Source organism: Plectropomus leopardus, chromosome 14, assembly GCF_026936395.1.
Source record: "Plectropomus leopardus strain MGB_pleo_1.0 chromosome 14, ASM2693639v1, whole genome shotgun sequence".
NCBI classification, from domain to species: Eukaryota; Metazoa; Chordata; class Actinopteri; order Perciformes; family Serranidae; genus Plectropomus; species Plectropomus leopardus.
This window is the reverse complement of record NC_142189.1, coordinates 7501-21380: the sequence shown is the minus strand read 5'-3', so window position 1 is coordinate 21380 and position 13880 is coordinate 7501. Positions and strand designations below refer to the sequence as shown.

Sequence of the window (13880 nt, the reverse complement as noted above, 5' to 3'; positions counted from 1 at the left end):
ATATTTTGGCTCTGTACTGGAATTTCGCAATTTTGGGGAGATGTTCACATGACTATTGTCAAGATTCTGGGCTATGATGTATCTAAATCGTGTACAGTGTTGTATTTTGGTTGTTTCACAGCTGATACTATATTAAGGGAAGATAAATACTTGTTAAAAATCCTGTTGGCAGCGTGTAAAAAGGCCATTATGAGGAAATGGTTTAAAGCTGAACCACCAACACAAGAGGAATGGCTGGAAATTGTGGCTGAAATATATAACATGGAACAATTAACCTACAGAATAAGAACTCAAGAGGAAAAATGTCAAGAGAAATGGGAGAAATGGACATTGTTTACATATCAACGACAAACCGAGAGGATGAACAGATGAACTTGTTATAGAAATTGACTGATTTTGTGGAGACAAAGCAATCCAGACCCTTTTATATGTTTTTGGTCTCATGTGTTTGTAAGTTCACATTTGAAATTAATAAAAAAGAAAATGATTTAAAAAAAAATAAAAAGAGAAAGTGTTTTTGTGGGAAAAAACTGCATTATTGTGCGTCTGTGGTGACGTTTTGACCCACAAAGGGTCAAAACGCACAAAACATGGAGACAAAGAGAGCAGAGGTGTGTCTGCTGGAAAGTCCCGTGTGCTTTTATACTCACTTTCCCTCTCTGTCCTTTAAACTGCCAAACACTGTTTTTTAACTTGTTTTTAGCCCTTTTAACCATGAATTTAAATCGCTGTAAATCTCCATTTATGTTTCTTTTGCAATTTTAATTATTTATTTATCTCTGTCTTTGTAATTTTAATTATTTATTTCTGTTTTGGGGAATTTTAAATGATGAACAATTTGTTTATAACCCTTTAACAAAGCATTTAGCCCCGTGGAAATCTTAATATATGTTTTTTGCAATTTTAATTATGTATTTATTTCTGTGGGTTATGGGTTAGGATTAGGGGTTAGGGATTTTCTCAGAACTTATATTTGACCTCAATATTTCTAAAATCATGGCTAAAGCAGTATCTTTTTATTTTTTGTGTTTTAGATTTGAGAGGATGTGTTTCATAAAGTCTTCCAGCAGATGGCAGCAAAAAAAAACAACAACAACAACCATACACTTCACAAGTGAGACACCAGGAAAGACACAGGAGAAGGTAAAATTTATGACTTTTATGAATGATTTATGCTATTGTAGCAGCATAGAGGTGTTTATCCGCCGTCATTTGCCGCTGCTGGTAATGAGCGCAGCTGGTGGCCGTGATGAGGTGGGCTGGTATAAAAGCGGCCTTCCTCCCACCACCTTTACCTTTTGCGCCTCTCTCCGTCACCACCGGCGCGTCACTTCCGTGCCGGAGGTCGCTCTGCCAACAGGTGTGGCTGCACGCTGCTTCACCTTGCAGGTTGTTTGTGTCTGTTTATGTGCTTACAGCATCGGTGTTGTGTTGTAGGGCGGTTGCCTGTGCGCTGCTCCGTGCCCCGTGTAGGTGCTGCTGCATTTGTTGGCCGTGGTAAGTGTCCTCTCTGTCTCTGCTGTATGGTTGATGCTACTAAATTGGCTAATGCTAGCGTGGTCACAGGTAAACGCTGGTCGCAGCCCGGACTCCTCTCTCTCCCTCCCTCCTCTCGTGTGTGTCTGTGTGTGTGCCGGCTGTGACCGAAAAGGTATGCGTGTCTTGTAGCGCGCACCGCATCATGTTCAGTCATTTAGCCATGCTAATAGTATTTTTCTTGGCTAGGTGTTAATGTAACCAGCTGATCGGGGCCGCTGCTGTTTTTGTCTCCGCTGCTGCTCGTCTCCACCGCCTCTTGGCCGCACGCCACGGGCGAAGCACAATTTTAAATATTGTATGTACAAGTGTGTGTGAGTGTGTGTGTGTGTAAACGTGCGGGTTACCTTCTGTTACTTTTGGATTAGTTGTATGGGTTAATTTGTATTTTTTTTCTTTTTTGATTAATCCTGATTTTGGCTACTGATGTAATTAATTTGTTAATTAGGTTAAATTGAAAGATTTTCTATCTGTAATTCGGTCATTGTTGGGTTTGGGTTTTGTTTTTTTTTCTTTAGCTTTCCTTTTGTTTATGATTGGTTATATTTAAGTTCTGCTTGGGCAGTTATTGATTGATATATTTTGTTAAGCTTAAGTGTGCGACCTGCCCCTTTAATTATAATTTTTGTTAGATTCTGATTTATTATTTCTTTGTTTTGTGTTGTTCTGTGGTAACCCCACTGATTTGTTTAATTTTAATTTTAATTTTAATTACCGCTCCAGCGCGCGGACATGGACAGCCCGGTCCAACGCGAAAATGTGTGACAGCCTGCTCCACTAGAGCAGTTTTACAAACTGTCTCGCTCCTGCAATGTTTTCCAACTCCAGTGTGGACATGTGCGGCAGTCCGCTCCAGCGCGCGGACTTGTCCATTGCCCGGTCTAGCGCGGACTTGTGTGAAAGCCCTCTCCAGCGCGCGGACATGGACAGCCCACTCAAGCGCGCGGACATGGACAGCCCACTCAAGCGCGCGGACATGTCCACAGCCCGCTTCAGCGTGCGGACCCAGAGACCCAGCTGGAAATTTTTGGTTCTAAAAACGTTCTGAGAATGTTACAATGTAACCAAATGTGTCATTAATGTTTTCAGCTGCAAGTTTTATTTTAGTTGTCAGAACGTTCTTCTTAATGTTAAGCTAATATTCTCCAGAAACATCAGAACATGTTAAATCTTTTTGATTGTTAACATATCACATTACATTTTCATTCAGTGTTGCAGCTCAAACGTTACGTCTCAGTCAGCATTTATTTGATATAATCAACATTTTTTGGGCCATAGGTAGATTTATTGGTCACTTTTTAAATAAAGTTTAAAACATGAAATTACAAAGATCCTTGATCCTGCTTCATCTCTGGAGCTGAAGGTTGAGTTGATTAAAATCAGCAGATACTGTGAAGATTACACCTTAAAACATTTGTTGAACATTAGATTAAAATGTTTTCTTTAAACATTATTGGGACTTGTAGGTAATGTTAGTTGGTGTTGTGGGAACGTTCCCTGCTGGCTGGTGAGTCTTGGGAACATGTTAGATCTGTCCCTGTCCTGCTGGAGAATCGGGTCCATCTTTATTTGGAAAGTGTAAAATGAAATAAGAGAACAAAATAAAAGCATGAAAAACAGCAGCAGAACGCCGTGAGGACCGATTCAGTGAACAAACGTCTTCATGTCTGAAAAAGAGGAATTTTGCAAATCATTAAAGTTGATTTTAAACATGATTATTCAAGATTTCTGCCCAAATATTCACCACACACACCTTGAAATAATCACTCAAGAATGAAGACCAACACAAGAACAGATCAATCTGAATAAACACACACACACACACACACACACACACACACACACACACACACACACACACGTCACGTATCATAGTCGCTCTGTGAGAAACAGCTGTCCTGTCTGTCACATCTGACTGTTTCAGCTCACATCTCTTTAATATGTTGTTTTTTTAAATCCTCTTTAAATGTGTTGGATGTTCTTTGTGTTTTCAGCTGTTTTAAATTAACCCCTCTGACGGACTGACCAGTTTACAGATCACTGCTGATGTCACAGTTTACCTGAGCACCCCTCTGTGAGGAGTCAAAGGGTTAATATGGGTCTCATTGATGGATGATGTCACCAGTGATGTCACCAGATGTCACTAAGCCTGTGTGTGTGTGTGTGTGTGTGTGTGTGTGTGTGTGTGTGTGTGTGTGTGTGTGTGTGTGTGTGTGTGTGTGTGTGTCCGTCAGGTGAAGGAGAATAACTACCGGGGTCACAGCAACAGCGTGGATCAGCTCTGCTGGCATCCGACCAACCCCGATCTGTTCGTCACGGCGTCCGGAGACAAGACCATCCGCATCTGGGACGTCCGCACCACCAAGTGCATCGCCACCGACAACACCAAAGGTACGAGCTCAGCTCACCCAGGAGGAGTCAACTTTTTAATCCGAGAGAGGAATATTTTAAAAACAGGGAGTCATTCTGATTTATTTGCAGGACGACATAAAAATAACTGAGAATTCAAATCTGACGTTCTACGTGAAGTCTGTTTGTTCTTTACAAATTGGACGAAGTCGATTCGAGGTGAGCGAGATGTGACCTCCGACAAAAACCATCAAGACAAACTGAAATATTCTTTGAGATTTATGAAGTTAGCATAGCTGCACCCTCAGAGCCAGACACTTCACGAAAACACGCCCTGAACTACGCGTCCTGAGCAACGCGTCCTAAACGACACGTCCTAAACAGGACGCAACACGTCCTGAAGGACACGTCCTAAACAGTACGTGCTGAACAAGGCCTTCTAAGACTGACTGACGGAGGCTGTGCTCCTTCCTGCTGCTTCATCAATACAAAGAAAAATCGTTATTCAGAACATGTGACCATCAGTCAACATGTCGCCGTCAGTCTTTTCATGTTCGGAGTCATTGATCGGAGATGATCTCAGGTAACAGTCACGAGTCTCCTCGTGTGTTTCAGGAGAGAACATCAACATCTGCTGGAGTCCTGACGGTCAGACCATCGCCGTGGGGAACAAAGACGATGTGGTGACCTTCATCGACGCCAAGACGCATTGCTCCAAGGCCGAGGAGCAGATCGAGATCTCCTGGAACAACGACAACGACATGTTCTTCCTCACCAACGGCAACGGCTGCATCAACATCCTCAGGTAGGAAACATCAGCATCCTCTGCTCTCCTCTGATGTTTCTCTCTGCTCTCCTCCTCTCATCTCCTCCTCTCTGCTCTCCTCCTCTCATCTCCTCCTCTCTGCTCTCCTCCTCTCACCTCCTCCTCTCTTACTCTTACTACATGCTTGGGTTTACCAGGTCTGTCCAGCAGCCTTCCCCAACACCTGATCCAACTCAACACCAGGTGGTGATCAGTTGACAGCTCCACTCCACTCCACTCTTCACCTGAGTGTCCAAGACATACGGCCACAAATCAGATGATATATCACAAAATCAATAGGCAATAGTATAATATGGCGAAAAAGGTCAACATTTGAGCGCTCCTAAAAATGGCTGAAAACGACATAGAATAGCTTGTAGAGGCGCGCAATGTCATTCAGAGTGGAAATAAAACCAACAATGGCGAAAAACCTAAAAAATTAGCGTGGCGCAAAAATGGCCAACGAGGCAACAGTATAGTATGGCGAAAAAGGTTAACATTTGAGCGCTCCTAAAAATGGCTGAAAACGACATAGAATAGCTTGTAGAGGCGCGCAATGTCATTCAGAGTGGAAATAAAAACCAACAATGGTGAAAAACCTAAAAAATTAGCGTGGCGTAAAAATGGCCAACAAGGCAATAGTATAGTATGGCGAAAAAGGTCAACATTTGAGCGCTCCTAAAAATGGCGAGTGGAAATAAAACCAACAATGGCGAAAAACCTAAAAAATTAGCGTGGCGCAAAAATGGCCAACAAGGCAATAGTATAGTATGGCGAAAAAGGTCAACATTTGAGCGCTCCTAAAAATGGCTGAAAACGACATAGAATAGGTTGTAGAGGCGCGCAATGTCATTCAGAGTGGAAATAAAAACCAACAATGGCGAAAAACCTAAAGAATAAGCGTGGCGCAAAAATGGCCAACAAGGCAATAGTATAGTATGACGAAAAAGGTCAACATTTGAACGCTCCTGAAAATGACTGAAAACGACATAGAATAGCTTGTAGAGGTGCGCAATGTCATTCAGAGTGGAAATAAAAACCAACAATGGGTTAGGATGAGGGAAGTGTGGACTGTGTCACGCCGAAGGCGTGGCACAGTCCGATGCTCTCTCCATCCATCACATCCCGTGTCTGGGACCTCTCAGTGACTCCCTTACAATAGACAAATTCTCCAACAAGAGCTTTATTCTCAACAGTTGTGAAGAACGGATTTATTTATTTATTAATTTATTAATTTTATTTTGCTATATTATATTATATTTATTTTATTTATTTATTAGTTTATTTATTAATGGGAAAGGGGGTTATAATTAATTGGTTTGCTCGTGTTTGATATTTTTTTAGGGGGGTAAATTGATTTGTTTATCTATTAATTTCTTATTAATTATAAATAATTTAATATCCAATTTAGGGTTTAGCATTATTAATAGGGATAGGGGGATGATTAAGGTTAGGAGATTTTGTCAGGAAGGTATGAGTCTTAAAATAACAATAAGAATCCCGGTTAGGGTTAGGTGTTATGAAATTAATAATTTAAGGTTAAGGGGAGGGTTAGGGTTGGGTTAGGGTTAGGGTTAGGGTAGGGTTAGGATGAGGGAAGTGTGGACTGTGTCACGCCAAGGCGTGGCACAGTCCCATGCTCTCTCCATCCATCACATCCCGTGTCTGGGACTCCTCAGTGACTCCTTGTAATAAACAGATTCTCCAACAGGAGCTTTATTCCCAACAGTTGTGCAGAACGTATTTATTTATTTATTTATTAATTTATTTAATTGGTTATATTATATTATATTTATTTTATTTATATATTAGTTAATCTATTAATGAGAAAGGGGTTATAATTAATTGGTTTGTTCATGTATGGTATATTTTTAGGGGGGTAAATTGATTTGTTCATCTATTAATTATTTATTTTATATAATTTTGATATCCATGGGTCTTGAAATAAGAATAAGGGTCCCGGTTAGGGTTAAGCGTTATGAAATAAATAATTGGGGTTAAAGGGATGGTTAGGGTTAGGGTCAGGGGTTAGGGTAGGGTTAGGATGAAGTGGGGACTGTGTCACGCCAAGGCGTGGCACAGTCCCATGCTCTCCATCCATCACATCCCGTGTCTGGGACTCCTCAGTGACTCCTTGTAATAAACAGATTCTCCAACAGGAGCTTTATTCCCAACAGTTGTGCAGAACGGATTTATTTATTTATTTATTTATTTATTTATTTATTTATTTATTTATTTATTTATTTATTTATTATATTTATTAATTTATTTAATTGGTTATATTATATTATATTTATTTTATTTATATATTAGTTAATCTATTAATGAGAAAGGGGTTATAATTAATTGGTTTGTTCATGTATGGTATATTTTTAGGGGGTAAATTGATTTGTTCATCTATTAATTATTTATTTTATATAATTTTGATATCCAGTTCAGGGTTTGGTATAATTAATAGGGATAGGGGGATGATTAGGGTTAGGAAATTTGTCGGTAGAGACATATGGGGGGTATGGGTCTTGAAATAAGAATAAGGGTCCCGGTTAGGGTTAAGCGTTATGAAATAAATAATTGGGGTTAAAGGGATGGTTAGGGTTAGGGTCAGGGGTTAGGGTAGGGTTAGGGTTAGGGTTAGGGTTAGGGTTGGGGTCAGGGGTTGAGGTTAGGGGTTAGGGTTAGGGTTAGGGGTCAGGGTAGGGGTGGGGGTTAGGGTTAGGGTTAGGGGTTAGGGTTAGGGTTAGGGTTAGGGTGGGTTAGGGTTAGGGTTAGGGGTTAGGGTAGGGTTAGGGTTAGGGTAAGGGTTAGGATAGGGGAACTGAGCCCGTCCCCCAGAGGGTCCGGGAGGTGCACGGGCCTTCCACCGATCCCCCCCATCATCCCAGCCCCAACCCCGCTGATAGGAGCGATTGCGCCCTCTGCTGTAGCGGACCTCTGTCCACCGTCCATCCGGGACCCACGCCATCGTGCGTGTATGAGTGTCCCTTTAATGTGAGTGTGTGTGCGTGGGTGTATATGTGTGTGTGTGTGTGTGTGATTTGTCCTCTGTGCTTTGAGCTTTGTTATTTATTAATAAATTTTGTATGTGCTATTTTTTATAAGATCAATATGAAATGAAAGAATGTATTTATTAATAAAATGAAAACCAAAAAAAAAGAAAAGTAAAAAAGAAAAAAGATTTAGTTTTTAAATGAAAATAAAAAAAGAATTTATTTTTGTGGCAAAGAAGCCGAAATAGTGTGTGCCTGCGGCGACGTTTCGACCCAGAGAGGGTCTTCTTCAGGCCAAGGCACACAGAAAGTTAAGAAAAAAAAGAGTAAATTTGTCTGCTGGAGCTTAGAGTGAGAGCTGTGTTCTCTTGGAAAGTCTGATGCAGAGTGAGCCTCTGTGGAGGCATGTCCTGGCACATTCCCCACACTGCTGTCTCCCCCAAGCTCCGCCCCCCCTCCCTGTCCATCAAACTGCCAAAGAATATTTTTAAATGATTTTTAGCCCTTTTCACTATATATGTAAGCCAATAGTATTCCCCATTTATGTTTGGTTGCAATTTTAAAAATTTATTTATTCCTGGTTTTTGTCATTTTAAGTATTTATTTGTGTTTTAGAGAATTGTAAATGATTCAGTAAGTCATTAACTTGTTTTTAGCCCTTTTAGACATGAATTTAAAGCAAATTGTAAGAATTTATTTATTTCTGTCTGTTGTACTTTTGATCATTAACTTGTGTTTTAGGTCTCCTTTCTTTTAATTTAGGATTAAGGTTAGGCTTAGGGGTAGGGGTTAGGGATAAGGGGAAGGGGTTAGGGTTAGGGTTAGGGATGAGGGTTAGGGTTAGGGATTGGAGTTAGGGTTAGGGATAAAGGGAAGGGGTTAGGGTTAGGGTTAGGGATGAGGGTTAGGGTTAGGGATTGGGGTTAGGGTTCGGGATAAGGGGAAGGGGTTAGGGTTAGGGATGAGGGTTAGGGTTAGGGATTGGGGTTAGGGTTAGGGTTAGGGTTAAGGGGTTAGGGTTAGGGATTAGGGTTAGGTTAGGGTTAAGGTAAGGGGGTTAGGGTTAGGGTTAGGAGCAGGGGTTAGGGTTAAGGTTAGGGCAGGAGGTAGGGGAGGTTAAGGTTAGGGTCAGGGGTGAAGAAATTTTTTTTTTTTTTTTTTTTCCGTTGGAAAGGTTGTGTTTAGGGAATGTTCTTGAGACAGTTAGGGCCAGGCTGGAGCAGAGGGAGGCAGGGTAGGCAGTGACTAGGTCAGGGTTAGAAAAACCATCGAACTAACTTAATTGTACTTAACGTTCAAACCAAACGGTTCTTTTGTACCCAAAGAGTAAATTAATCTTCTTTCAGCTTTCTTTCTGTCACTATCTGCCCAAGTGGAATTTCTCTGTAGGCCAGCCACTCTAATAGATTCCCAGCCGTGTGACAGAAAATGCCTAACTAAAGGGGTATGAATTTCCTTCTTATGCTTTATGTTGTATCTGTGCTGTACCATGCGTGTGGAGATCGAATTTTTGGTTTCCCCGATGTACTGTTTACCACATTTGTGACAAAAAATCACATACACACAGTTTGTAGATCGCAAACTAAAATTTTGAGATATTTTAAATATTGTTTTGTCCACCTTGTTTCGTATATACCTCAATCTGCAAAACTGATTTTCCAGCCTATCCGGTTTTTCTCGTCGCAATAATTTCAATTTGGCCCTGATCAAAATGTCTTTCAAATTTTTGTTTCTCCTATAGGCTGAAATAATTTTATAATTTGGAATTATATCCTGATTTGCAATAAAGTTCTCAAAATTAGTTTTAAATTTACCAATAAGTTTTTGATTCGCCGATGAAAAAGTTGCGATTATTGGAATCAATTCCCTCTGATCCTGAATTTCCCGAGCGTGAAAGGTTTTCAGACAGTGTCTCAAAAAAGACCTCGAATATCCTCTCTCCCGTAACGCTTTAAAAAGAACTCTCACAGCTTCCCTGAAATCCCTTTGTCGGGTACAAATACGCTTAAAACGAATCAGTTGTGATTTCACCAGTCCTCTAAATGTATGCCTGGGATGAAAACTTGTTTTGAATAATAAAGCGTGCGTGTCTGTGTTTTTGAAATGAACTTTGATATCTAATTTTCCTATACTTTGAAATGCTGGGCCTTTGTACAAAGTCGTATCCAAAAAGTCAATCGAATTTTCATCAATTTCATATTTAACTTTAATCGAAGGATCGTGTGAATTTAAAATGTCGACAAATTCCAGAAACTCCTGTTTCGACCCCGTCCAAATTCCCCAAATGTCGTCCAAATACCGCCAATACTGAATTGGTTTTTTCTGGCATTTCGCCAACACTTCTTCTTCCCAATTGGCCATAAATATATTCGCGTAGGCAGGTGCAAACTTTGCCCATCGCCGTACCCTTGATTTGTAAATAATATTGGCCGTTAAATTCGAAATCATTTTTGGTCAAATTGATGTCAAGGAGCTGTAATAGTTCTTCGTCGGGTCTGTTACCATCAGGGTATTTTTGGAATATTTTTCTCACCGCCTTTAAACCTGCTGGGGTATCAATGTTTGTGTACAGACTATCCACGTCCATAGAAAACAGATAAGAATTTACGGGGACTCGTAAACTTTTGACAATATCAATAAAATGGTACGTGTCTTTAATATACGCCGGATGCCTCGTTGACAGCGGATTCAAATAAAAGTCGATGTACTCAGCCGTACGATATGTTTCACTTTCACAATCTGACACAATTGGTCTTCCAGGAGGAATTTCAAAAGGCACCGTCCATTTTTCCGGATCCTTGTGGACCTTCGGTAAAATATAGAACCGTCGTTCTCGGGCTGAGTGCTTCCTTTTAAATATTGCCTTTGTTTGGCAGTAATAAATTTTTTATCTTTCAAATTTTTCAAAATATTCGCCACTACGGGAATTGTATGTGTGTAGATGGGTTCCGTTAGTTTCCGATAGTAATTTGTGTCGCTTAATTGCCGATTGACTTCAAACACATATTGTTCTCTGCTTAAAATAACTACCGCACTCCCCTTATCTGCGGGTTTAATAACAATGTTTTTGTTGTGCACGAGTTCCTCAAGTGCTTTTACCTCCTGTTGTGACAGATTGTGTTTTTCCCTACAGGGCCTATAATATACTTTAAAGTCTTCCAAATCTTTTTGTGTCAACAGGTGAATTTCCGGTGGTAAAGTTCGTGACGGCGGCATCCACGTTGAAGTACCTGTGAAAGGCGGTGGGTTCTGTTTTATGGAATTTTTAAAATATGCAGCTAATTTGATTTTACGGTGGTAGTTTTGCATGTCCAACTGAAATTGTGCTTTTTGATCTCTCCCCGTATCTAGCGTCGGAACGAATGTTAGTCCTTTGTTTAGTACCTGCCATTGTGGTTCAGATAGAAAAAAATCTTTGGCCAGAACAATAACATTTTGAGCCACAAAGGTTCGTGAAACCTTGTCCCCCTCCTGTCGCAGGCTTACTGGGGGTCCAAGTTTAAACACGTGGCCCAGTGTTCGAGCATGGCTCGTGCTGTTCCCCTAGTCCAATGAACGTGATCTTTTTCCGTCTGGAACTTGGCGTTCTCTAGCGGCGGGATGTAAGGCATGTTTTTGACCATGTGAGTATTCATGATCTGTAAAGTGGCCTGCTCTCCTCTAGATAAAGAGGAGGAATAGTTCACGACGGGGAGCCATATTTCCGCGTAAGGGAATTTGTTCTTAGCGGTCCTCACTGCAGCTTGCATCTGTTTAATCGCTGTCTCTCTGGCTTTCTGCCCTCTGCAGTTAAGACCAAACGACAGCACCACCTTCTCCACCGTGACATGACTCGACGCCTTAGCCATAAGTGCCTGAGCATGACGGAAGTTGGCCCCAGGGTAACTGTCAACCTGCAGGTCCGGGATTGAATACGCCGGAATCCTAGACAGATTGGAGTCCCCAATGATGAGCCATTTCTTCCTCACGCTCAAGGCCCAATCGATCATTTTGCGCTCTGTGTTAACGTGTCTCGTTACTCTACACAGTTGTAATTTTGGCGTGGATGCGTGTGCAACTGACGTGCCCCTTTGGGACATCTCACTGTATGACTCCCCCGCCCTGTGGACCTGGACTTCAATATCCCGCTCGGCTCTCCGCGTGTCGCGTGCGGAGATGATAGGGTTCTGTATGGGTGTCAAAGTCGGAGTCTCTACGACTGTATCTATTTTCCACCACGTGTCGGGAGTCGTATCTGCACCCTGAGTGATACCTGTCTGTCTCCGTACGTCCGTGGAAAAATCTTCAATGTCCAGAAGAAAACTGTCCTCTGTCACCACGCAATTATTTGGTTCCCTCACCCTGCGCTCCTGTCTGCGCTCCTGGGGAGACACCCTCTGAGGACACTGCACTGCAGGCCCAACTCGGTCAACCTGAGCAGTCGTCGGGCCCTCTGTTTGGCTTCCGACTGTCTGTTGTGGGATGCGTGTGTGTTCTGTGAGTCCGTCGTGTGACGCTGGTGTCTGGTGTTCAGTAGGTGTAGTCTGTTGTGGGACGTGTATTTGTTGCGTAAGTCTGATTCGTGGTACTGACGTCTGTTGTTGTGTGTGTGGGACCTGTGCACGGTCCGTACGTTCGTGTTGTGGAGCGGCCGCCCCTTGTTGCATGTCTGTGTCCGTGTCTCCGTGCGTGTCTCTCCTGGACATTATCATTGCCTCCGCGTGATCTATAACGTCCTGTGTTATGCGGGGCAAGTTCCTACGGGCCCACCTCGTGGCCACCACAAAAGCTGGTCTCCAATCCGGGACCAGAGTTTCAGAAAGATCATCTAACACGGCCTCCAGACCTGCCGTGTAATGTTCTTCCAAAATCATTAAGGTGTTGTATCCCCAATTTTTAGCATTCCCCCTGATTAGGTCTAATGTTCGTGTGGTGGGGGATGCCGGTTTAATCATTGCAGTCAGGACTTCAACCATACGTGCAATCATCCGCGGTTCGGGTTTTCCCGGCTTTGGGGCCACGTTTTGAACATGGTGAACCATTTTGATCACCGTGTGCATTTTGCGCACCAGTTTCCAAGTCAGGGTCAGCCGGTTGCTGCCTAACCTGTTCGAACCTCCCAGGCCTCACGGAAAAGTTGGGCGGAAACGGAGGATTACCCTGGCGTACCACTGACGCATACGAACGAGATTGGGGACCGAAATAACGGGCGGATCTCGGCGAGGCGCTGGCGGTTAGGATAGGGGAACTGAGCCCGTCCCCAAGAGGGTCCGGGAGGTGCACGGGCCTTCCACCGATCCCCCCCATCATCCCAGCCCCAACCCCGCTGATAGGAGCGATTGCGCCCTCTGCTGTAGCGGACCTCTGTCCACCGTCCATCCGGGACCCACGCCATCGTGCGTGTATGAGTGTCCCTTTAATGTGAGTGTGTGTGCGTGGGTGTATATGTGTGTGTGTGTGTGTGTGATTTGTCCTCTGTGCTTTGAGCTTTGTTATTTATTAATAAATTTTGTATGTGCTATTTTTTATAAGATCAATATGAAATGAAAGAATGTATTTATTAATAAAATGAAAACTCAAAAAAAAGAAAAGTAAAAAAGAAAAAAGATTTAGTTTTTAAATGAAAATAAAAAAAGAATTTATTTTTGTGGCAAAGAAGCCGAAATAGTGTGTGCCTCTTGGCGACGTTTCAACCCAGAGAGGGTCTTCTTCAGGCCAAGGCACACAAAAAGTTAAGAAAAAAAGAGTAAATTTGTCTGCTGGAGCTTAGAGTGAGAGCTGTGTTCCCCTCGAAAGTCTGATACAGAGTGAGTCTCTGTGGAGGCGTGTCCTGACACATTCCCCACACTGCTGTCTCCCCCAAGCTCCGCCTCCCCTCCCTGTCCATCAAACTGCCAAAGAATATTTTTAAATGATTTTTAGCCCTTTTAACTATATATGTAAGCCAATAATATTCCCCATTTATGTTTTGTTGCAATTTTAAAAATTTATTTATTCCTGGTTTTTGTCATTTTAAGTATTTATTTGTGTTTTAGAGAATTGTAAATGATTCAGTAAGTCATTAACTTGTTTTTAGCCCTTTTAGACATGAATTTAAAGCAAATTGTAAGAATTTATTTATTTCTGTCTGTTGTACTTTTGATCATTAACTTGTGTTTTAGGTCTCCTTTCTTTTAATTTAGGATTAAGGTTAGGCTTAGGGGTAGGGGTTAGGGATAAGGGGA

The 13880-nt window shown here is 42.1% G+C and overlaps 1 protein-coding gene and 1 long non-coding RNA gene across 2 annotated transcripts; one reads left to right on the top strand and one right to left on the bottom strand.

Annotated features, from left to right (window-relative positions):
- Positions 1-1398: 1398 nt before the first annotated feature.
- LOC148187376 (uncharacterized) lies at positions 1399-4909 on the top strand. The gene is made up of 3 exons (XR_015778774.1): positions 1399-1497; positions 3771-3927; positions 4501-4909. It is a non-coding gene; the product is annotated as an uncharacterized LOC148187376 (long non-coding RNA).
- Positions 4910-10934: 6025 nt separating this feature from the next.
- Positions 10935-12716, bottom strand: LOC148187375 (uncharacterized). Its single transcript, XM_088087554.1, has one exon. It carries the CDS (start codon positions 12714-12716, stop codon positions 11160-11162), a length of 1557 nt encoding a protein of 518 aa, XP_087943680.1. The 3' UTR covers positions 10935-11159.
- Between the last annotated feature and the right edge of the window lie 1164 nt (positions 12717-13880).